Source organism: Eulemur rufifrons, chromosome 7 (assembly GCF_041146395.1).
Source record: "Eulemur rufifrons isolate Redbay chromosome 7, OSU_ERuf_1, whole genome shotgun sequence".
NCBI classification, from domain to species: Eukaryota; Metazoa; Chordata; class Mammalia; order Primates; family Lemuridae; genus Eulemur; species Eulemur rufifrons.
Genome location: NC_090989.1, coordinates 176,944,765 through 176,969,822, shown reverse-complemented (window position 1 = coordinate 176,969,822; position 25,058 = coordinate 176,944,765). Strand labels below are relative to the sequence as shown.

The following is a 25,058-nucleotide window of genomic DNA, read 5'->3' as shown; positions in this document are numbered from 1 at the left end:
TAGACATCCTGTGATTTTTTTTTTTTTTTGGAACTGGACAATATGAAACAAGACAATGTTGAAGGAAGACTTACGTTGCTCTGTGGTAGTAATGCACTAGTTAGCTACAATAATTAAAACAAGATACTATTGGCACAGTGAAGTAGCTTGATGAAACAGTATAAAACCCAGGAAAACATTCTGGCCAATGTTAATCTGTGCTGTGCTTTAAAGAATGCTGTTCAAGTCAGTGTGGAAGAATAGCTTTGCAGTAAACAAATGCCAAAATGCATTCAGTATGGAATAAAAAGTTGAATGTAAACAATAAACCATGAAGGAACTGAAAGAGAATGGAAGTAAATCATTTTTTGATTTTTAGTTTGCAGATAGCTTTTGTGAGCATAGTAATAGTCAATGTTGTTTATAATGGCAAACAAATTGGAAATAACTGAATTATCTAATAATTAGATTTAGATAAACAAATTATGGTACATCAATTCAATAAAACGTTACTGGCACAGAAAGATTTTTTATGACAACACTAATTAAAAATAGGCTGTCAAAAAGTATGTACAATTTAGTCCTGTTTTATGGGAAAAAAGCATAGATTCTTAGGATAAAAGTGTAGACTGTTATTAACATTGTGGTTATTTTCATGTTCTGTATTTTTTTATTTTAATAAGCAATCCCCTCAGAAAAAAACAAAATTTCCCTAAGTGACTTCTCTTATTAAGCAAGGCTTACTACTTTTAAAACTTAATGGATACAGCTTTATTTCTAATAGCCAAAAAAGTAGAAGTGAATGAAATGTCCTTCAGCTGGTAAAAAGATAAACAAAACATGGTATATCCATACAACGGAATACTATTCATCAATAAAAGGGAATGAACTACTGACACTTGTTGCAATATGGATGAACCTCGAAAACACTATGCCGTCTGGAATAAACCAGACACAAAATAACACATGTTGTACAATTGCATTTATACGAAATATCTAGAAAAGGCAAATCTCTGGAGACAGAAAGCAGATTAGTAGCCTGTTGCTGGAAGGTAGAAATAAGGGTTAACTATAAATGGGTAGAGAGATTTTATTAGGGTGCTGGAAATGTTCTGAAACTGGATTATGTTGAAGACTACACAACTCGATACGAAAAATCACTGAAGAGTACATTTAACACAGTGAATATGATGAAATGTAAACTACACCTCCATAAAGTTGTTTTAAAAAACTTAATGGAGAATTTGGTTAAAGTTCAGAGACGAAAAGGTTTAGAGGTTTTGTTTTCTTTTTACTATGAAGGGAGAGGAGGAGGAAAGACTGATAGAGACTGTACAACTACAAAATGAGAGAATCTGGCTTTAAACACCGTAGTGTCTGTCTGTACAGATATTTAGGATGGACAAGCCACAGCATTTTTAATGCCAGAGGAGAAGGCCTATCTAGACTCAGGCACAGAACCGCGATCCTGCTTCCCTCCCCAACTGTGGGCTCCTGGAGAAAAGAAACCACAGCTTGGCCTTGAGTATTAATATTAACATCTCCCACCAACCAGCTCGGTCACCCTCCCCAGACACTTCATTTCTCTAGGTTTCAGTTTCGTCTGTTAAAAAAAAAAAAAAAAAAAAAAAGTGCGTTGTATTATAGTTCTGTTCAGTTGTACAATTATTTTCCTTGGCATTCACCACCCTCAGCAATTTGTGCTAGACTCCTTTCCAACACTATCGCTCATTGCTTCAGCTCCTGCGTCCTTCACATCAGATAAGGGGACCCGGTTCTACCCCATTTATCTGAGCCTTTTCTCCCCAGAGCCTTTGCGCAGGCCCCAGACTTTCTTATCAGAAATGAGATTTTTCTAATTGTTCCAGCCCCCAAGCATTTCTCTATCTCTGGATCTCTCTGACATTATTTTGTACACTCTGGTTTTTTTTTTTTTTTTTTTAACGGCTGCTCCATTTATCAATTGCTACATGCTAAACCTCCCCCAAACCTACTGACTTAAAACAACCACCATTTTCTTATGCTACGTTGTGGATTCGGAATTAGGTCAGGCACAGCGGGGATGGCTTATCTCTCATGTGACATAACTGGGACCTCCGCTGGGGTGGCTGGGCTGGGGCCGTAAGCCTGGAGCCTTGTTTCTGTCCTGTCAGCTTCCTTCTTCCCCGTGTAGCATCTGCCGGGGTTCGAATGTCCAAAATGGCTGCTTCACTCACGTGAATGGCGCCTGGGCTGAGACGGCTGAGACAGCTGAGACAGCGGGGGTGGCCACACAGCCTCTTCACGTGGCTAGGGTGGGCCTCCTCCCAGCACGGCGGTCTGCGGGTAGTTGGATTTCTCACAAGTGTGCTGGCTTCCCCCAGAGAACAGTTTCCAAGAGTCCAGCGTGGAGGCGGCAAGGCCTTTTACGACGCGGCCTTCAGAAGTCACACAGGGCCCTGCACTCTATGCGCCTCACGGGGCCAACCCAGACTCATCACGGGAAGGCACCACACGGGGTGTCGTCGGTGGGAGGGGCAACTTTGGAAACCGTTCACAGCTGCTAATCCTTCTGTGTCTTGTCTTTATAACTAAAGTCTAAATTATTTCAAGTTAGGAAACATTTCTTTCATCTCTTATTTATCTCTCTCCTCCTTCTCTCTTTCCAGAGCATCAAGAACAGAAACGTGTGTTTTGTAGACAAGAGACTGGAGGCAGGGTAAGCTCAGGGGTCCCAATCCTGGCTGCATCATTTATCAGCCGTGTGACTTGGGCCAGCACTGAACCTCTCTAAGTCCGAGTTTCCTCATCTACATAATGGCACTGGTGATGTGATATAATTGCACTTTTCCTCAGAAAACTGATGGGAGATGAGATCATGACACTGTTTGAAAATCACTTAAGAAAAAGGCTACTGTATAATAAGCAACCAATAAGTATAACCTATTATTGTTGATTTAATTTATACCACAAATTTATCATGATTTGGGGGCAGTGCGGCCCAGAGGAAAAGGGAAGAACCCAAGCATTGTTTTCTAAAATGAAAAAATGTATATTCCATGAACTGTAATGATGGAGGGACTGGCGCCATAATGCTATTTCAGGCACTGTCCTATTGGCTAAAGATTTCTGAAGCCAGGAAGATGTTGAGTTTAAATTTTTTAGTTTCTTCATGTCCTATCTAAAGAGATAGTATACCTAATTGGCTATGACTTATAATTTTAAAAAATCACAACCAAATTGTTAAATACTGAAATGACCATGAAAAACAAATGTAAATAAACAAAACTTACACAGCAAAAAAAAAATTGATGCGAAACAAAGAAAATGTCAATTCAGGAGAAGAAGTGTAAGTAAATGGAAGGATGAATGATCACTTGCAGAGACTATGCAAAAAACAGAGTGGATAATGGAGCAAAAAGCAAAAGGAAAAGATTGGAAGAAGGATCCAAAGCTATGTTTTGGTTATGTACAATTGACAATAACGTAATTGCTACCAACACTAGGGCATCTTGGTGAAAGGATTTATCTTTATTTTGGAAAAAAAGCAACTATTGTGAACTCTTCTGGGAAAACAATATAAAACAAGCCAGTTATGCTATTTTAACTTTACAGAGAAGTGCCTGTAATGAGTTTACAATACATGTAATCAGCAGAAATAGTTTCAAATTGCAGGAGGGCTTAATTTTCTCCTACTTAGAGCTCATAGTTTTGTCGGTTTTTTTTTTTTTCTCACAAGATTAGTTTTCTTTTGGGTGGCTGCAATAATCAAAAGGCATTTTGTGAACTTAACCATGAATTAGAAAAAAGTAATAATCAAAAGGCATTCAGAAAGATAGAGTCCTGGCCATGGATTTTTAAAGTAAGTCCATGCATCACTTGACGATGGTATACATTCTGAGAAATGCATTGTTAAGCGATTTTGTCATTGTATGACCATCACAAGAGTGTACTTACACAAACCTAGATGGTGTTGCTTACTACTCACCTAGGCTATATGCTATGGCCTATTGCTCGTAGGCTACAAACCTGTACAGCACGTCACTGTACTGAATACTGTAGGCAGTTATAACACAATGGTAACTATCTGTGTATCTAAACATAGCTAAACATAGAAAAGGTACAGGAAAAACATGGCATTATCTCAGGGGACCATTTTCATATACGTGGTCCATTGTTGACTGAAATGTCATTATGCAGTGCATGACTGTACAGGCAAACTCATGGCTTTAAGACCTCTCAGTAAAGAAATGCCAAGAGATGACACTGCAGAAAAATCAAGACAGAGGCTGTAGAGTTAATTTTGGGCATTTCAATATTGAGAGGAAGGTCTGCATTCCAGTCTATTTGGAAGGACAGATGTGTAGCACAGATGGTGTTTTAGATTGGAGCTCCCGGAAAGAGACTCTAAGGAGAGTTGTGTGCAGATGGTTTTGGGGAGATGCTCTTGCAGCTACACTGATAAGAAGAGGAAGGTGGGGCTGGACATTTCAATTGCAACCAAGGCCTGTGCCATTTCTACAGGGAGCTCTGGAGCAGCTGGGATGGCTGTTTCTTATTTTTTTTCCCTTCAGTATTTAACAGCCTTTTCAGAGTTGTCTCATATTAAGGCAAAGAGCAAGGCCTTTGTGTTTATATTAGCCCTCTGGAGGGGGTAACTTTGGATAAGGCAGTTCTCTCCAGCTAAGGGTGAGCCAGCAACAGTCTCCCTTCCCAGAATCCGGATTCTGATTGCTGCCCAGGCATCCACAGATTCTTTTTGTATTGAAATATTACATGAAGTGCACAATAGCTCTAGGAAGTTTTACATATGTGTACACCCATGTAATCCTCGGCTGGGCACAGTGGCTCACACCTGTAATCCTAGCACTCTAAGAGGCCAAGATGGGAGGATCGCTTGAGCTCAGGAGTTTGAGACCACCAGCCTGAGTCTGAGCAAGAGTGAAACCCCATCTCTACTAAAAATTAGCCAGGTGTGGTGGCGCATGCCTGTAGTCCCAACTACTTGGGAGGCTGAGGCAGGAGGATGGCTTGAGCTCAGGAGTTTGAGGCTGCTGTGAGTTAGGCTGACGCCATGGTACTCTAGCCCAGGCAACAAAGTGAGACCCTGTCTCAAAAGAAAACCCCCAAAACCAAAAAACGTGTTCACTCTGAATCAAGGAAAATATTAGTTATGTTCAGGATAGCTAGACTATAAAAACTTCTTTGAAACTAAGATTCAAAACTTGCGTCAGGTATTCTCCATGGATGTTGTAGATACTTTTCTCCAGTAGTTCTGCCCAAGTGTAGAGAATGTTAAAGGGCTCCTCAAGATGCGGTCATAGGTCAGGTTCCCTAGAAGCAGAGTCTGAGGGATTTTGATGCATGTGGTTTGTTGAAGAATGGTTATCTGGAGAAACTTTTTAAGGAGGAAGTGAAAGAGGAGAGGGAAAAGGGAAGAGAAATATGTGGACTCAGGGAAAATCTAGTGTTGGCCTGATCCCATAAGGAATCTGGAGCAGAAGCTACACCACAGTCACCTTCCCCTTTGGGGTGCTTTTCTGTATCCCACATCATTCCTCATGGCTGTGGGCCTGAGGGTTGGGTGATGATGGTAATTACTACCTGGAAGCTTCCATTAATCTACAGCAGTTGTTCTCAACCATGGGCAATTTTGTCCCCTAAGGCTGTGGTCCCCAGCCCTCTGGGCTGTGGAGTGGCATGAGTCGGTGGCCTGTTAGGAACTGGGCCACACAGCAGGAGGTAAGTGGCAGGTCAAGAGCGAAGCTTCGTCTGTATTTACAGCAGCTCCGGGTGTCACTTCCATCACCGCATAAGCTCCGCCTCCTGTCAGATCAGCCGGGGCATTAGATTCTCACAGGAGCATGAACCCTACCATATACTGCGCATATGAGGGATCTAGGTTGTGTGCTGCTTATGAGAATCTAATGCCTGATGATCTGAGGTGGAGCTGAGGCGGTGATGCTAGCGCTGGGAAGTGGCTGCAAATACAGATTTTCATTAGCAGAAAGGTCTGACTGCACAATAAATGTAATGCACTTGAATCATCCCAAAACCATACCACCCCCCACCCCGGTACATGGAAAAATTGTCTTCCATGAAACCGATCCCTGCTGCCAAAAAGGTTGGGGACCATTGCCCTAGGGGACATTTGGCAAAGTGTGGAGATATTTGTGGTTGTCACACTAGGTGGCTTGGTACTGGTATTGAGAGATTAGAGGGAAAGGATGCTGCTAAACATCCTACAAGGCACAGGACAGCCTCCTACAACAGAGAGTTATCCTGCCCAATACTAAGGTGGGGAAACCCTGGGCCAGAGCAGTTCTTTGGTGAAGGGACCAGTGACAACAACAACATTCACTGCAAGTGACAGATGGGCTCCTGGTTCCACAAGGAGCACCTGGGCAGGGCATCAAAATAGCACCTTTTCCAGATGTCTTTTAAAAATATGATATTAAACAACAAAGGAAACTCGAAATGCTGTTCTGTGAGCATTCCTTTGTGATCCTGCATTTCATTTAATGGGATAGGACTGGCATCTTTAAATATATGTTGCTAAGCCCTTAGGTACATTGCACAGAAATGTTGTCAAAAACACTCTGATATGAAAATGGCAACAACACTCTGATGTCAGCTGTAGCCATTTGGGATTTTTTTTCAGAGCTTTCTGAGCTTGTGTAAAATTGGAATTGGACTAAATCATACCTAAAATATCCATTACTCTATGTGGCTGCTAACACTGTATTCCTTAACAAGTTTAGTTCTAAACACTGTAACTTGAATGGGCTGAAGGATTGGGGCAAAGGACAAAAATCACTGTACTTAAATCTAAAGGGGTTTGTTACATTGGAGATATGACCAGTATCAGATCCATGGTCTGCCTAATCTACATTCTGTTGGGAGTATCCCTTAAACCCTTTTGCAGTCCTGTATTTATCTGGCAGTTATCCATGAGTTTATCCGTGGATAGAAGGAGTTTATAGCCTGGAATTACAAAACTCAGGATATCTAGTCCCATTGTATTTACCAGTGTTATACAAAAGGATATATATTTTTTTCAAACTTCAAAATGTGTTATCTAGTTTGTATTCTAACTTTTGTATTTTTATTCTAGTTTTGTGATCTATGTTTATGATCCTAGTATTAGTTTCGTTTTTTTCTCTCTTAAAACAAATCATCACCATGTTCAGTTCTGCTTTTAGTTTGGTGAAGGGACCAGTTATGGATAAACATATTCTTGGGTACAGTTGTGGATAAACATATTCTTGAGAAAAGATGTAATCAAATGGAAATATTGTAATGCTACATTAAGTGAATAAAGTAAAATATAGAGTATGATATCATTTTTGTTTAAAAATCTTTCTATACTTTTGTGAATAGAATTAAGAGTCTGAAAAGGTATATACCAAGATAATAACAGTGATTAAGGTGAAGTTTGCAAGTTATGTGTAAGATTCTACCACCTCCCCAAAATGGCTCAGAGAATTAACTAGAGCTATAAATCGCTTATTTAGGAAGCTATTTTCCAGCATAGGTTAAAACTGTTCTTTTCGACGTCTTAATTTCCTATACACATGCCACCTTCTGGAAACAAGGAGTATTTCACCATTACAAGACTTCTAACAATAGAATTTGGTAATAAAGCTAAAATTGTTACAATTGGAATTGTTTATAAAAATTATTTTTTTAATTTAACATTTAATTTTGAACCTCATGAATCACAATCATGTTTGTTAGACCAGGAGAGGAACTACTTTAATGCAATTAAAGATAACGGGTTACATACTTGTCCTCAATAAGTTAGTTATGGAAAAAGCTATTTTTAAAAGTGAAAGGCCATCCAAAAGTAAGCCTTAAGAAAATGGAAAAATAAAAAAATAAATACTGCAATCTTTGAATTCTCAAAAAATTATGAAAAATTTCATTTGTTTTTCCCCTGTAAACCAGGGCTAACATAAAATAATGTCTTTATTCTCAAGCAATGTCTGTATTCAGAAATAGGAACTCAATTTGATCTATGAATCAATATAGCTATGGCTCAAAAATGTACAAAAGTAGGAAAAAAAGCAAGTCTCAGAATTACATTTATAATGTAATAATGTGCCCACAATAAGTGGGTCTAAACATAACAGGGCACATAGAAATGTATGTCGAAACATAAAAGGGTTCGCAATGATAGCTAGAAGGATCATCTTTGGGGAAGCAGGAGAGAGAACCAAAGTTGTATGGCAGTCAAAGGGAACTTTATATTTTCTAAAAAGAAGAATGAATTTATAACTTGTGTAATTTACCACTAATTAGAAATGCAAAAATAAAGAGAACTATTGCTTGCAAAAACAAAAACAACCCCCCAAACAACAAAACCTTGTATATAGTTGCAACTATCAGTATTTTGTGATACAGAAGATGTAACGTATACGTATATTTCTTATAAATAACAGCAGCACTGAACCATAGTCTGTTTTTCTGTGTTGCAGTCCTGCATGTGTGGGCATGTGTATCACTGAACACATAATAAAATACGCAGGAAATGTACAGCTCCAGTTTGTAAAGTCCTTTCAATTAGAGTTTCCTCCTGGATAGCATAACTTGGTCAGTTAATTCTCTGGCATTAATAATTTAAAAATATTAATGCTTGTGACCTACAGGAATGAGGTCCCATGGTAGATGTAAAGGTTCTTTCCCGAGAAGCTAATTTGGAATACTTTAGTCAAAGGCCTATCTCAAGGGAGCTTTTGAGGGCTTACTAATTCCAGGTTGGCATCGATTCATTGTCAATATTGAGTGCCTATTATTTGTAAGGCTCAGTGTGGTATAAAGCAGGCAGGCTTGGCCTCAGAAAGTGAACAACGGGAATAGGTGGTAATATTAAAGTGAGTCAATTCTGTAGTAGCTTACAGCCTGGACCTAGGAATCAGATTCACTTGGGTTTCAATTCCCATTGCACCACTTACTAGCTGTGTGATCCTGTGCGAGTCAAGCGAATATATAATGCCTACTTCATAGAGCTACTGGGAGGGGAAAATGTGATCGTTATAAAGGGTTTGCTGCAGTGCTGGCACATAGTAAGTATTCAATTAATGTTAGTTCCTCTTAATATTTTTTCTGAGTCCTAATTAAGTTTCAAGACTGTTTCCTTAGAATCATAAAAAAATAGGATGTTGAAAAGACTTTTCAAGTTATCTGGTTATCTCCACTGTCCTAGGAGATGACTTCCATTCCTTTTCCACCAACATTTAAAACAAGGAATAAATACCACAACTGTACTCTTCTAATTACTGGTGAAATGATAGGAAATAAAATCAGAGGGAAGGCCAAGGGAATATGTAAGGAAGGAGGGAGACTAATGGGAGAGGCATTGAGAGAGTATGAGGAGCACAGGCTAAAGGGAGAAAATACAGGGAAGGCAAGTAAGGAGAAAAAGAAAAGATGGCCTTGGACAAGTGTAAAGAGAAAAGTGAGAAAAAAGGAAAGAAAGAAAATACAGAGGGGGCTTCAATGCAGGCACTGACGCGGTTTAAGCTTCAAACGTTTTGAGTTCTGATCATTGTAAGGTGTACACATTGCTTCACCTCTTGGAGCCCAGTTTTCTTTTGGAATTTGTAGTGCAGATTAAATGAGATTAGTAGGAGGGACACTCTGTTAATGAGAAAACTATTCAAATAAGGGATTCAGAATGAGAGAGAAAGCTCCAGGAAAAGAGAAATGGGAAGAGTGGGAAGGGGGGAGGGAGAGAGAGAAAGAGAGAGAAGGGGAATTGTTGACAAGGCAGGTGAGAACTAAGGAAAACCACAGTAACGGTGCTGCTGTGGCTACTGTGGTGACTTCTCCAACACATCGAGTGCTGACAACTTGACAACTTGCCAGGTACGTTGTTAGACTTCTACATGCATAATTTCATGTAATCCTCCTAGCATCTCTATGGGGCTAGAATCTAGTATTATCCTCATTTTATAGAAGAGATATCTGAAGCAGAGAGAGGTTTTGTAATTTTCCTAAGGTCTGTGGGAAGTGGTGGCCGGGAAGGGATTCAAACACATGTCTGTCTATGTGCAAAGCCAGTGCTGTTAAAATCATCTCTAAGAACCTCGAAAGAGGCTTTCTGGGTCTCAGGTAGACCTACTCGTCCAGATTCTTCCAAGTCATCCCCGAGGTTCAACTCCAGCGCCCAAGCGTCACTCGCCACGCCCTTTCTCTTCCCGGTCGTTTTGAAAGCCCCATCTCTTCTCTAACAGCGTCCCGTCTCCATGGAGATAGGCGTGGGGTGGGACTTCCTGCCTCACGCCAGAGCACTTCCGTCTCGAGCCGGAAGCGCCGTGACTAACGGGACAGGTCTCGGCGCGTGGGGACTTCTTGGAGAGTTTAAATGGCAGGACCGCGGCGCCGGTGACAGTGAGCGCCTCCGGCACTTGCGTCCGGCTCGGCGATGCTGACCCCCGCGTTCGACCTCAGCCAGGACCCGGACTTCCTGACCGTCGCCATCCGCGTCCCCTACGCCCGGGTCTCTGAGTTCGACGTCTACTTCGAGGGGACCGACTTCAAGTTCTACGCCAAGCCATACTTTCTCAGGCGAGTTCCGGGTGCCTGGCCGTAGGAGAAGCGTATTTGGGGGAGTCACTCATCAGACAGCTGCTCTTTTAGGGAGGATGAAAGATCGAGGGAGCAGTTCTCGATTTAACGAATGCCTTTTCCCGTGATTTCCGCAGCTGCTTTTGGTGCTGAGGAAGTGCCCTCGTCCAGGCGTGTGTTCTAAGTTCTGCAGAAGCCCATTCCCTTCTTAAACCTTTCTAGAGTCCACATTCAGGAGATTGCAGAACACTTTAAAACGTGGCGTTTGGACGGTGCCAGTTTTCCAGTTTCTGTCCTGTCACTCTGGTTCTCGTCTTTCTTTCCTTTGGATCCGCGCTCGCCCTGCCAGCCTCTCCTGCCCGGGGATGGCGCGCGCTGACATGCTCGATGACTTCCCAACCTATCGGTCCTTTTGACTTTTTCCAGTGCACCTTGTTCATCGACCTCTTGGCTGGCTGCTCCCGACTTCCTGAAAGTCTCTCCTTCTCCCCTTGACACCCAGTTAGCCTAGTTCTGCTTCCCCGCTGTCTGCCGCTTCACCGTTTTTACCGCTTAAGCGTGTTTGTTTCTCTAAAGTCTTCGTCAGGGGCCGTCAGCACTTGTATGTTTAGATTTTTCTCCTTGCAGAAACACAACTATGGTAGTAGCAGCTGACACTGATCAGTTTCAGTGTGGTGGGCAAGCAGTGCCGTTCAGTGCGTTATCTTACCTAACTTTGGCAGCGATCCTTGGAGATGGGCACTACTCTTAGCCCCATTCTACAGGGGCCACTGCCAAATTATTCTTCCTAAAACATTGCCAATCCCTTGTCCTCCCCTTTCTGACTAGATAAAATCCACGCTCCTATTTATTTTTCTCAAGTGTAGTTCCAGGCTACCTTTCCTGCCAAAGTACTTTTTTTTAAACACAGTTTTGTTTTATTAAAACCAATTCAGTTCACACATATTCTTTAAAAAAAAATTTCAAAATCTACTACATCTTCCTGCCTTAATATGCAATTGGAAAAACATTTTACTTCTAAAATTGAAAATATTCCTAACTATAATGCAGAGGAGGAGTAGTAACTTTGAACGCCTACCTCTGATATTACTTACAACACTCTTATATGTCAATCACAAAGAGTCTCTCTCTCCGGTTAGATTTTCTTCATGCATCTTACATTTCGGTGTCGTTAGTATTCCTGGGAAGAGTATATGAATGATGCCCACCTAATTTAGAAGGACCTTTCATTTCATAGTTTTAATTCAGCAACAATTTGCCGCATGGCATGCCCAAGTATTTTTGTGATACAAACCTTCCCCTTCAGTCAAGCTGGTTCCTTCACTGGGCTTAAACGAGTTTGCTGAAATTTCCGTTAAACGGTAATTTGCCTACTCGAATGTACTGCATTTTCTTGTTTCTTTATTCATTTATCCCTTTGATTTATTTATTGGGCTTCAGTGTTGGGATTATAGTGCTCAACAAGACAAAGTCCTGCTGGCAGGTATTTTACATTCTAGTGGGAGAGAAAAACAGTGAACTAACAATGTAACTACAAACTGTAGTAAGTGCTTTGAAGAGAAAGAAGTGTACTGATACAGAAGGAAAAGGGGCCCGTATTTATATGAAGTGGTCAGGAAAAGCCTTTCTGAGTAGGGTATATTTAAGGCAAGACATGAAGAATAGGAATAAGATGATTATGGTGGTAGGAAACATACCGAATTCTTACTCCTACTTCAGGCTAATGCTTTATGTGGACCATCTCATTTTATTTTTAGCACAGCCCTACAAAGTAGGTTTTATTACTTACCCATTGCTGTGGACTGAATATTTGTGTCCTCCCCTCCTCCCACAAATTCCTATGTCAAAGCCCTAATTCCACCTGGTGTCATTTCCACTTTATTGTATTGATCAAAACAGCCCCAGGGCCTGCTGAATTTTAAGGGGACCTAGACCCCAAGATTGGGAAGAGTGATGTGAGATGAACAATCTTTGGAAATGTAATTTGCTACATTCCTCTCCTTGAGGAATTGAGAGTTTAGCTGGGAAGGCAAATCTATAAACAAATATGATTTCCTGTGCAGTAAGAATTTAACTCTATGCTTATAAAGAGTTTAGGAGAAGGGAGTTGGTAAATAATAGCTCACATTTTCTGAATGCTCACCTACTGCGACAGCCACTAAGCTCTTTGCATTCTCATTTTATTTTCATGGTAACTCTGATAGGTACTGTTATTTCTCCTTTTTTACCAATGAGGTATTATGATTCTTGAAGTTAATTAACTTGCCCAAAGAAAGTTAGATAGCTGGTAAATGGCAGAGGTAGGACTTGATTCAGATTCTGACACTAAAGTTAGTGTTTGTAACCATTATAACAAACTAATTTATCCATAAACTGACTCCTTATTCTGGGCTTAGAAGGGATCTTGTTTTGAAAACGCGTCATGGCTGGAGAAAACGTTGGGATCAAAGGCAACTAAGATGTGAAGCCCTGGGCCTTTTGGGGTCTGCCAAGTGTTTTTGTTTTTAATTACATTTAGTAGCAAGCAAGAGGAGGGCACAGGAGGAAAGGAGGCTCAAATTTTAAGTTTGGAATGGCAGGGAGTAGGCCTGATATGACCTACTGATGAGTCTAAATTATCTAGGCAACATCAGCCGGCCATTGAAGCTTTTTCAAATAGAAAAGTGACAATCACATTTCTGTTTTAGAAAAATTCTTTTGGGGCCTTAGTGTGGAAGACTGAACCAGGGTAGAACCAGAAGCAGGGAAATCACTTCATTTCCTTTAGTACAAAAGATGGGGGAATGCCCCATATAATAATAATGCGATTTGGGAAAAACTCTTTTGCTTTCCGATTTTTTTTTTATAAGCAGTAATTTGCCTGATGTAAGCAATTGGTTTTGTGTTTCTTTGTTTCTCATTATCTGGCTTTTTCTTCTTTTTGGAAACCAATTAATATACTTTTATTGAATACCTGCTGTATAAGGCACCAGATATATAAATAACTCTCTCATTCATTAATAAGGGGGAAGTACAGGTCGAGTATCCCTTATCTAAAATTTTGAATTTTTAAAAAAATTTTGGAATATTTTTCATATACATAATGAGATATGTTGGGGATGGGACCCAAGTCTAAACACAGAATTCATTTAGGTTTCATATACATCTTATATATATAGCCTGAAGGTAATTTTATACAATATCTTTAATAATTTTGTGCATGAAACAAAGTTTTGACTGCAACTGTCACATGAGGTCAGGTGTGGAGTTTTCCACTTATCACCGTAAGTGTCATGTCGATGCTCAAAAAGTTGCATATTTTGGAGCATTTCAAATTTTTTATTTTCAGATTAGGGGTGTTCAACCTGTACTATTATAATAATGGTGATAACTAATATTTACTGTGGCTTTTCTTTTTCAGTATCTATTTTAATGGTTCCTGGAGTTTTCAAATAGAAAGATGAATCATCTCTAATTTCTACTTTCTTAGTTGGGGAAGGAATCTAACTTATTTTGTTTGTTAAAATGTAAAAGAAATGCTTAGAAATTTCCCTTGGAAGTAATTGATAAAATTTTTTATTTTATTTTTTTCCTTTTTTGGAGACAAGATCTTGCTCTGTTAGGCTAGAGTGCAGTGGCATCATCATAGCTTACTGCAACCCCAAACTCCTGGACTGACGCGATCCTCCTACCTCAGCCTTTCAGGTAGTTAGGGCTACAGGCTAGCCACCAAGCCCAGCTAATTTTTCTATTTTTTATGCAGATGGGTCTTGCTATGTTGCTCAGGCTGTTCTCGAACTCCTGGCCTTAAGTTATCGTCCCACCTTGGCATCCTCAAGTGCTAGGATTATAGATATGAGCCACTGTGCCCAGCCAAAAATGGTTGATAGATTTTGATGGGTAAATACATACCATTATTGATAGTAACTTATGTCACATTGTAATTTAAGGACTTCATGAAGCCTTGTGTTAAATCTGCAGATTAACCCTTCCTGGAAGAATTGTTGAAAATGGAAGTGAGCAAGGGTCCTATGATGCAGATAAAGGTATCACCTTTGGAATTTTTGTTAGTTTTTTCTTTGGCTTTTTCATATTAGAGTATCTACATAATAATCTTTGAAGATATTATGGGGACCTTTAGATATCTTGCAGGTGCAATCTGTTCCTGCCACTCTTTATGGTTTCTGAATGTCCAGTGCCGGTTATTTGTGGATCATTTGACAATTAGAATTTTCTCAATTCTTTAAAGAATTTCACAACATTCTTCAGTGTAAAATTAAATTAGTTAAATACCCCGGTTCAATTTCCTAGAAGTACTTCTCCTATATTTAGTAGATGTTTAAAAGTAAAAATTAGAATGTGTGAGACGATTGACTATAAAAAATGTAAATGATTTATAAGATTCTGAATGGAATCTTTCCTGTACAATTTTCAAACTTGAATTTTAATAACAGTTAAGTGAGAGAGAAACTGTCCATGGGTGGCATTTAAAGGCTAATTGAATTTTCTTCTCATGATTGATAAGCCCCTCATTTCCGCTAGCAATGAAACCATTTCTTTTCTTTTTTTTTTTTTTTCTTTTTTTTGAAACAGAGTCTCGCTCTGTTGCCCAGGCTAGAGTGAGTGCTGTGGCGTCAGCCTAGCTCCCAGCAACCTCAAACTCCTGGGCTTAAGCGATCCTACTGCCTCGGCCTCCCAAGTAGCTAGGACTACAGGCATGTGCCACCATGCCCGGCTAATTTTTTCTATATATATTTTTAGTTGGCCAGATAATTTCTTTCTATTTTTAGTAGAGACAGGGTCTCGCTCTTGCTCAGGCTGATCGCTCCTGACCTCGAGCAATCCACCCATCTCGGCCTTCCAGAGTGCTAGGATTACAGGCGTGAGCCACCGTGCTGGCCTGAAACCATTTATTTTCCTTTTATAGAAGCTACTGGCTTCTTTGTCATTGGATCTGAAATAAGAATAACTTGCATACTCTTGTGTAATTTATTGAATGAATATTTATTGACCTCAGTGAACTAGGCTAAGACAGGGATGAAAGAGTTAAACAACAAAGTTCTAACCCATAATGCCATGTAATTAATGTGATAATGAAGTATTAATGAAACTGCCTTTCTGGGTAGTAAATCTGCTTTTAATTGCAGGTAGGTTGCATATTGAAACAAAGTTATTAAATTTTAAAAGTACACAGAAGTTAAGGAAGGTTGTATATGTTAAAGTATTTGGATTGAGTTGTATTTGACATATTGGAGTACAGTTCAAGACACTGAAAGAGGTAAAATGTTTTAATATGTAAGAGTAATAAATAATGTATTAAGTTCCCAGGGGAGCCTAGATGAGGTTGATAAACTCAGTCAAGAAGAAAGAAAAGAAATACATAGAATTTGAGTTTGCCATAGACAGACTTTAAGAATTATATCTCTTGACATAGCGAAGAAACCTTATCAAGCTGTAGTGGCTTTATTTAAGATTATGTGTATTTTTAAAACTGCTATCGTTCTCCATTGGATTAGATATTCTGAGTTTTCTTCCTTGTCTAGAAATACATACTTTTAGTAACTATTGGTTAATTTTAAGCTATTACCTGCTCAGGCCATTGATTTTTAGAAGTTTTGACTTGGAGTTTTAATATTATCAGTAGGTGAAAGTGATACCTATGTAAGACTACAGCATTTTGTGGCTTTAACAGATGAATTTTTTATATTAATAGAAGTGACAGCTTCTGAAAAGCCTTGTTTGAGCCTTTTTTGGTCTTGACTTGCATTCACTAAATCTGTAATAAGAGCATAATTTTGGAACTCTATGAAATAGAGTTATGTTTTACCAAGACATATATTTCTTAAGTATATTAGTGAAGTCATTGAATATTTTAATCTGTCTAAGCATAAAACAAATTTATCTTCAAGGAATTTTTACCATTCGATTGCCCAAAGAAACTCCTGGCCAGCATTTTGAGGGGCTGAACATGTTAACTGCTCTTCTGGCACCAAGAAAATCCAGGACAGCAAAACCACTTGTGGAAGAAATAGGTATGTTTATTGCAGTTGGGAGGAAATAAAGATAAATAAGAGTATTTGGAATGCTGTGTGTTTCTAGGGGAAATGGTATATAGTGAATAGGAAATTGAAGAAAATACTTTAGGTGATAAAGCAGTCATGCAAAGATGTGAAAATAGCTCATTTGGTGATATAATTAAAAGGCATAAAGAACCCTATTGAACCAGGAGATTAGTCACAGTTTTGGACTAGTTAAAACAGCATCTTATCTTTGGCAAAATATTAGCCTCTTTGAGTTAAGATCAGAATTACATAAAGTGAACACTACCTAGGTGAAGAAATGGAACATTTCCAATACCCTGGAATCCCACTCTGTGTCTCTTCCCAGTTATTTGCCCTCTCTCCTCTTCAAGTTAACCACTGTCCTCCGTTTTGCCTGTTATTGAGTTGCATATATAATGCATATATTATGTGTTCTTTTTTGTCTGGCTTTTTTCTCTTAACATTATTTTTGTGAGATTTATCTATATTGTAGCTGAAGTCTGTTTTCATTGCTATCTAATATTCCATTGTATCAACATACCACATTTATTTATACCTCCTCCTATTGATGGGTATTTGGATTGGTCCCATTTTTGGCTAGCATGAATAATGGAGCTGTGGATATTCTTGAACATGTCTTTTGGTGCATATATGCAGACATTTTTTTCTATTAATATATTCTTTCTTCCCCTAAGTGTAACTAGGAAATCCAGTAACTTAAAAAAATTAATATTTAACACATTTAGGTGCTTCTGAGGTTTCTGAGGAAGTAGCAGATGATGATGATGATGATGAAGAGTTTGACTGGGAAATTGAACAGACACCCTATGAAGAGGTATCAGAAAGTGCTTTAAATCCACAGTGCCACTATGGATTTGGAAACTTACGATCAGGAGTGGTTCAGCGGTTACAGGTGTGTTGTCTTTCTGAAACATCTTGGCATATAGGGTTCTCTCATTTGGATATTTTAATTTCAGTTCTGCTTACACTTGGTGGTTTTTTATGATTATAGGAGATGATACATTTAGAGTGCTGAGCACATCTCCTTGCACATAGTCATTACATAGATGTTCATGTCCTTCCATTTCATTGGCTATTCTGCCCAGCCTTACTGCTCTTACAGATGTCCCGTGGCTTTCTTTTTTCTCCCCTTCATTCAATATCCTGGACACGAAGTTTCCAAAGTACAAAATGGAACCCTTCTCTCCTCATGCTTCTTGGAAAGCCTTATGTTTTATACCTTTGAAAAATGAAGATCATGTAGTTATGGCATGATGTCTCTTCTGTTTTTTGTATAAATGAGATGGAATATTCCTGACGAGAATGAGATTGTGTGTTTTGATCAAATTGTTTAGTTCTTGGTGTACAAGTAGGCACCATTGTCTATTTATTCTTGATGGAGATTGAATGTACTCTCTTATTTAAACCTGATCATTTGTCAGTTGGGATAAAAGAACATGATATTACCTTCCCTTCCTCAAACAGCAGGGGAAATTCTACTACATTTTAGGTTTTTAGGGAGATTGAAATGACTGAAATGGAGAGGAGAGATTTTGTAGTATCTGTACCTAAAATGTTTCGTAGAAAACACATTCCCTGAAATGTTATGTGATGAAAGTGCAAACTACTCACTTGGAGTCTTAATTTAAAACTTTCTTTAGTGAAAGAAACAGGGATGCACCATTTCTTTTACTTTATCCCTGATTGACTAGAGGATGCTAAGCCTGTTTAGAATGTGGTTTGTTATGGTAAGACATATTTGAATCTACCAAGAAAAGGTAAAGGACCCAAGTTCTGGTCCTACTTCTACCTCTGTTTAGATTTGGGATACTGGGGTAATTATTTGACCACAAGTAAGTTTAATCACCTGTTTGTAAAGCGGGAATAAATGTGCTCACCTACTTTATAAGGCTGTTTTGAAAATTTAAGGAGATACTGCATGTGAAAACTTAGAATGGTATAAAGACTTCTGTCTTTGAAAAACAAAAGGCTCTCAAGATTCCTTAAAGGGAACAAAATTGGGATTTACTTAGGAGCAAATAATGTCGATGAAATAGTCTTGCTTCTAAAAACTTAGGTGTGTTTCTGCTGAATTATGTTCTGCCCACATTTTCTCTGCCTGATCATATTCCCTGGTGATGTCTGAGGTAGTTAGAATAGAGTCAGTTTTGTCTACAGCACAGACTACAGTGAATGGGTCTCAGTTGTTTGGCCAGTAGCTAGTTTGTGGTCGGTCTGTTTCAGGCTTGCTGGTCTAAAGCTATAAATGAATGAGTAAATGTCACACAAGGTAAGTACAGATTGTATATTCAGATTAAAAGTGCTTCCCGAGGCCAGGGAACTTGGTTTCTTAATTGCTGCTGCTGTTTAGGGAAGATCCTCTTGAGGGATTTCTGACAGGTTGTGGAGATGCTGCAGAATGCTCTAATGTGAGCCTAGGCCGAGTCCCTTTTAGGTCAGAAATTCTTGCAACTATTGAAAATGTTCACTAAGTAAGTAATTAGATTGATTTTTAAAAAATTGCTATGAAGTATTCTTTATATCTTTTTGAATATCTTAGCTAATATATCAAATACCTAGATCCCTGTTTCCCAGCTTAAAAAAATCAAACCTTAGCAGTATAATTGAAGCCTCCTGTCTATCCTTTCCTTATTACATCCCTCTATTTCCCCATCAGAAATGAACCAGTGGATTTAATGCTTATTATTCTGAGCATTTAGCTTGATAGTCTAAAGTCATTAGACTCTTCAAATTTTAATTGAATGAACATTGCTTTTCTAAACAATTTGAATGTATATGTCCTAATGTAGGGGGAAAAAGCTGAGCATATGGGACAACTCTAAGAGTTTTGTAATGTAAATACTATACTACTCGTAATATAGGTTTATAGTCCCATATGTGCAATACTGGGATTACAAGAAGTTCTGAAAACTAAAAGTTTTTTTTTATATTTAATTTGGTGGCAAAACCTGATCCAAACTGATGTGTTTTTTTGTTTTGTTTTGTTTTTTTGAGACAGAGTCTCGTTCTGTTGTCTGGGCCAGAATGCAGTGGCATCATCATAGCTCACTGCAATCTCAAACTCCTGGGCTCAGGAATTCCTCCTGCCTTGGCCTCCTGAGTAGCTGGGACTACAGGCAGGTGCCACCATGCCTGGCTAATTTTTTTATTTTTTGTAGAGACAGAGTCTCGCTATGTTTCTTAGGCTGGTCTCGAACTCCTGGCCTCAGGTGATCCTCCCACCTCAGCTTCCCAAAATGCTGGGATTATAAGTGTGAGCCACCATGTCCAGTTGATTTGAGTTTTTTAATTGTTTTTTTTAGTTCCACTTAGTGTGCATATTCAAAAATTTTGGTGTAGAAATGGTAATGTATATGGATATGGGGTGCTGCCCCAGACTTCTTAGAGTAAGTTAAAAAATATGGTGTATGTACTGTATTACCTCTCTAAACTCAGACAGTCTGAATCCTGAAGCTCACCTTGCTCTAGGGGTTTTGGATAGCACTGTGCTGAGTACTTTGTGTGCATCAGCTCAACATTACTATTTCATCCAAGCACCATCACTAGTATTTGTGGACATTTTACCAGTAGGCAAACCAATAGACAAATGTAGTCTTTAAAGAAATTATGTTTTCTTACATGAATTAAATTTAAGGGCCATGGTGTCCTTAACAATTAGGGAAGTTATCAGACTTTCAGAAATCAAATGTAAACCAAAATCCCAAGAATTCAAGGATACCCTCTTAGGGTATTAAGGTAAATGTTTTATGAGATATTGTCACAAAAATCTTACGTAATTGGTATTACTTGCAGAGTTCTTCTGCATTTGTAGCTGCTCAGTTTACTGCAGTCATAACCAGTAGTTAAAAACTGAATGATCCTGTAAGATTAATAATTATCACCTTTTTTCTATGAGTAGAGCAGCTACAAGAAATGATTATCACACAAATGAGAGATTTTTAGAACGTTGCTTTTAATTTAATATGGTTTTAAAAACTTCACCATTTTCTCAAATAGTATTTTCACATGAATTTAGTTTCTCTAGTTCTGTCTTTGGATGAAGAAATACTCATAAAGTTTCATTGGCTACTCATATTTTACCAGTATTTTTACAGCCTCTTTTTTCCCTTCCCATAAATGAAAAATGACTTTATTTTATCTGATGATAAATGCAATATAGATTCCATTATAAAAATACAATACAAAGAAGAAAGTAAAAAATCATTCACACTCCATAATTCCAATACCCAGGTATCTTCTCTTCATGTAACCTTTTACAGGGGTCTTTCATATCTTTATCCTCCAACCTTTTAAACAGGGTTTACTTGTGAACTTCTGTATTTTATACTGATGATGAGAAGAAAATAAAAATATTTTTGCTGAAATAAATTCTCTCTCAACATTCTTCCCTCTACTCCCCATACACCTCCTCCCCAGCCCCCCTTCTTTCTTTCTTTTCTGAAATTGCTGCCAGCTACCAGAGCGCCTTTGGAAAACTGCCCTGGCTGCTCAGAGTCAGGGCTTCACAACAAGCTTCTGGCGGTGGTAGCTGCCAGCAGCAACAATCCTAGAGTCTCTGGGCGCCAACCCAGCAAGCTCCTGGGACCGCTGCTGCCAGCAGCCACAGGACGCCAGGCTTGCTGGCCCTCTCCTTCCTTTGGCTACACCGGGGCACCGGAGGCCATTGTTTCCAGGAGACCCACAGGTCAGATGTCCACACAGTTCTTCATTTTCTGTCTGGATTGTCTCTGTCTTATCTATGCCTAAGCTTATATAAGCCTGATTTAAATCCTGTATGACCTTTTCTTGGCAATCTCCATCTTAAATAGCTCTAATAACAAGTGGCTGTAGCAATTCTTTAAAAATAAAAAAGAATCCTTTTCTTCCTTCTGTAGTTTAACATGTTTCATCCTCTTTTCTTCCTTGCCTTTGGTTGATCCATGCCTTAGACTTCTAAACCCCAAGCTAACTTTGCTTTTCAGTTTGTTTCAGTTTCTCTTTAGGGTCCAGTTGAGCAGGGCCAACATGTGTGATTGTGCATAGAACAAGCCTGAGTGGGGCTTGCACTGCTGTGAACATTCATGTTCTGCTATGTATATGTTGTGTGACTATGTGGAGGCCTTGAGTCTGGAGGCTGGGGGAAGAGGAGGGAGAGAGGAAAGAAAGCTGCTTTCTTATTGGCCAGGTCTCATTCCTGTGAGGGTGGGAACCTTGGCTACTTGTTAATTACTGGATCTTCACTCCAGCACCCAGAACAGTGCCTGGCCCACAGCAGGCCCTCAAGCACTATTTGCTGAATGAATGATTTAATACCGGACTCCAGGCATAGTTCTGGGGATAGAGTGAAGAAGCCCTCATGGAACATTCTAGTGGGCAGACAGATAGTAATCAGATAAATGACAAATAAACAGGATAATGACAGATAGTTACAGGTTAAGGAAAAGGAGGGGATAACATGAGACACTGAGGGGACAACTTTGGTTAGGATGTCCAGAGACAGCCCTTTGAGAAGGTGACATTCGCACTGTCTTCTAAATGATGAGAAGGGCATTATAAATGCAAAGTCTCAGAGCTGGGACTGAATTGACGTGTTCTAGAAATGGAAAGAAGTCTACTGTGTGGCTTGAGCGTGTTTGAACCAGAAGGGGAAGGTAGACATGCGGTCGAAAAGCAAGACGGGCTGGACTGTGCAAAGCTATGGTAAGAGTCTGGGTCTATTCTAAGTGCAATTAGTGTTTCGAAATCCCTGGGGTCATGTCAGTCCATTCATCCTCTGAAATACGGAGTTATCTTCGAGGACTTACAGATTATACCCTATTTATGACTTTATATCTGGTCCAGGTGAAATAATGAAGTGGAACATTTTAATCCTTTTTGTTTGTTAAAGTTGTTACTAGTAAGTGAAGAAACTGAAGTGGGGGGAGGATATATACTCTCAGTAGGAAGTTAGCCAGTGAGTAACAGGGAACAGCGGTGGAAGAGGGAAACAGAGAAAGGAAACCGACATCATTCAATGTGTTAAGCCATGTGCTTGTGCCTTACTTGTATTATGTCATTTAATCCTCACTACAGCCTGTGGTACAGAGTGATATCCTCTCCCCCTAAAAGATGTCCTCATGCTTATCAGAACCCATAAAGATGTAAACCTTACATGGCAGAAGCTACTTTGCAAATGTGATTAAGTTAAGCATCTTGACATGGGGAGGGTATCCTATATTTTTGTGTGGGCCCAATCTAATCACAGTGTCCTAAAAGAGAAAGGTAAATGGGTAAAAGTGAAAAAGAAAGAAGGCCACATGATGATAGAAGTCCAGGGAGGAAAGGCATTGTGATGGGCTACAAGCCAAGGAATGAGGACAACCTCTAAGGTGGAAAGGGCAAAGAAACAGATTCTGTCCTAGAAGCTCTGGGAAGGAATGCAACCCTTGATTTTAGCCCAGTGAGGCTGATTGTGGGCTTCTGACCTCCAGAACTGTAAGACAGTAAGTTTGTGTTGTATTAAGCCACCAAGTTTGTGATAGTTTGTTACGGCAAAGGAAACAAGAGGAAACTAATAGGGCTGTGATAGAGGTGTCACTAGGCTCATTTTACCGTAAGGAAGCTGAGGTTTCGAGGAGCCACACGATTGACTGGAGCTGGGGTTTAGATCCAAGTTTGTCTGACTCCAAAGTCACTCTTTCTACGTCGTCAAGCTGATTTCAGAAGTGTGCAAGTGGGAAAAGGGAGTCTGCAGGCTAGGGAAGTCTTTGGAGCAAGGAGGAGGAAAGAAAGGGGGTGACTCTAGGTTGCTCTAGGGAGGGGGACGTGGGGTCCACGGGCAGGAAATGGCTCTTGTAGTATTCACCTAGCTGAGGCAAGTCCGGTGAATACATGACAGTATCTCCTCTCCCCCAAGGACTTCATGGGTGCTTTTTCCCAGCCCTCCCAGCTGGAGGAGCTAATTTTAGGCAGGTGAGGAAGTGGAGGAAGAGAGAAAGAATCCAGGTTGGACTGCTTGGGGGAGATATGTTTCTGGTTGAGTCAATGGAATTCTGAAAGTGTTTTCCCATGGGAACACTGCTGCTCGCTTGTTAAGCTCTTTGTATCATGTGTACTCTATTTCAAGTTTATTATGAAATGCATAAACTTGTGGGCTGCTCTGAGAATCTAACTACTATTTATAATAGTATTTCTATAGGAAAGAACATTCTAAGTCTCCAAAAAGTAAATGGAAAAGGTACTCTTGGAATGAAAATTTTTATAAGTTTGGGGACAGCAAATAATCTGGGTTTTGCCCAGAATGTTTGTTCTTGGAAGCATTAAGATGTTCTAGATGTTCCAGTGACTTCCAAAAAGGTCTCTGGACTCTTTCATTACATTAGAATGTGTGTAGATTAAATATCATGGCTATTACTGAGCTAAATGATTATGGTGAGGATGAGAGAATTTTTTTATTATTATATAGAAGTTTTGATTGTGTGGGGAGGCCCTATCCTGGTCTCTCCCTTACTGATTCATCATCGCTCACATTTATTGTAGTGATTTTGCATTACAGCCATCGACTTTTCTTTTTCTACCTGCTTATTAGGCACTAACCTCTAATTCCGTTTACAAACCTGTCTTAACAGTTTGCCTCCACAACTCTCTACCAAGTTACTTCTCTTGATTTCTTTTCAGCTAATATTCTTTAAGCCTTTTCCCATTTCTGTACTTCTCACTTGAGGTTGGTAGTAGGAGTAGGGAGGTGGAAGAAAGAAAATAAGGCATAGTTTAGGAATATTTTGTATTGTATAAGGTTTCTTTGCTTCACAATTCTGATCAAAAGAATAAAAACCTTACGGTATCCTAGGCAGTTTTCCTAATATAGATCTATTCTATAGGATTTGGCTTGGGAAACAGACTACATGTCAATATGTATACATCCAGGTGACAATTACAACAAAGTTGATTCTTACTTAGGATTGGATTTTTACATTTTCAAATGGAAAGTCATTACTGTACATCAAAATTGCCCATAAAAATTCTTAAATTTCCTCACAAAGTAGAATGTATATAGTTTTGTATATATAGTTTTACATAGGATGAATATCTCTAATCCAAAAATCTTTTGAATCCAAAATGCCCCAGAATCTTCCCTAAAAACTTTTTAAGTGCTGACATAATGCTCAAGGGAAATAATCATTTGCGGTGTTCTGGATTTTGGACTTTTGGATTAGGGCTGCTGAACTGATATAATGCAACTATTCCAAAATTTGAAGAAATCTGAAATCTGAAACATTTCTGGTCCCAAGCATTTGGTTAAAAGATACTCAACCTGTGTTCTAATTCTTCTTCAGACCAGCTTAGCTAGACTGTAGGAAGAAAGAAAAGTCTATATGTAGATGTCTGATATTCAAACCATTTCTACATTTAATAACTTTCAAATCTCTAGGGATAAATGGGGAAATGAATGTTGAATTAAATGTTTCTCTGGGAGGCCCAGGCTGGTGGATCATTTGAACTCAGGAGTTCGAGACCAGCCTGAGCAAGAGC

At 39.3% G+C, this 25,058-nt stretch overlaps 1 protein-coding gene across 1 annotated transcript in view; it reads left to right on the top strand.

The window, feature by feature from the left end:
• The first annotated feature begins 10,300 nt into the window (after positions 1-10,300).
• SHQ1 (SHQ1, H/ACA ribonucleoprotein assembly factor) overlaps positions 10,301-25,058 on the top strand; it is a 94,332-nt gene continuing 79,574 nt past the window's right edge. Inside the window, exons 1-4 of the mRNA XM_069473815.1 lie at positions 10,301-10,527; positions 14,488-14,552; positions 16,416-16,538; positions 17,294-17,460. Coding sequence (XP_069329916.1) covers positions 10,385-10,527; positions 14,488-14,552; positions 16,416-16,538; positions 17,294-17,460 — 498 coding nt within the window. The 5' untranslated portion in view covers positions 10,301-10,384. The remainder of the gene's footprint in view (positions 10,528-14,487; positions 14,553-16,415; positions 16,539-17,293; positions 17,461-25,058) is intronic.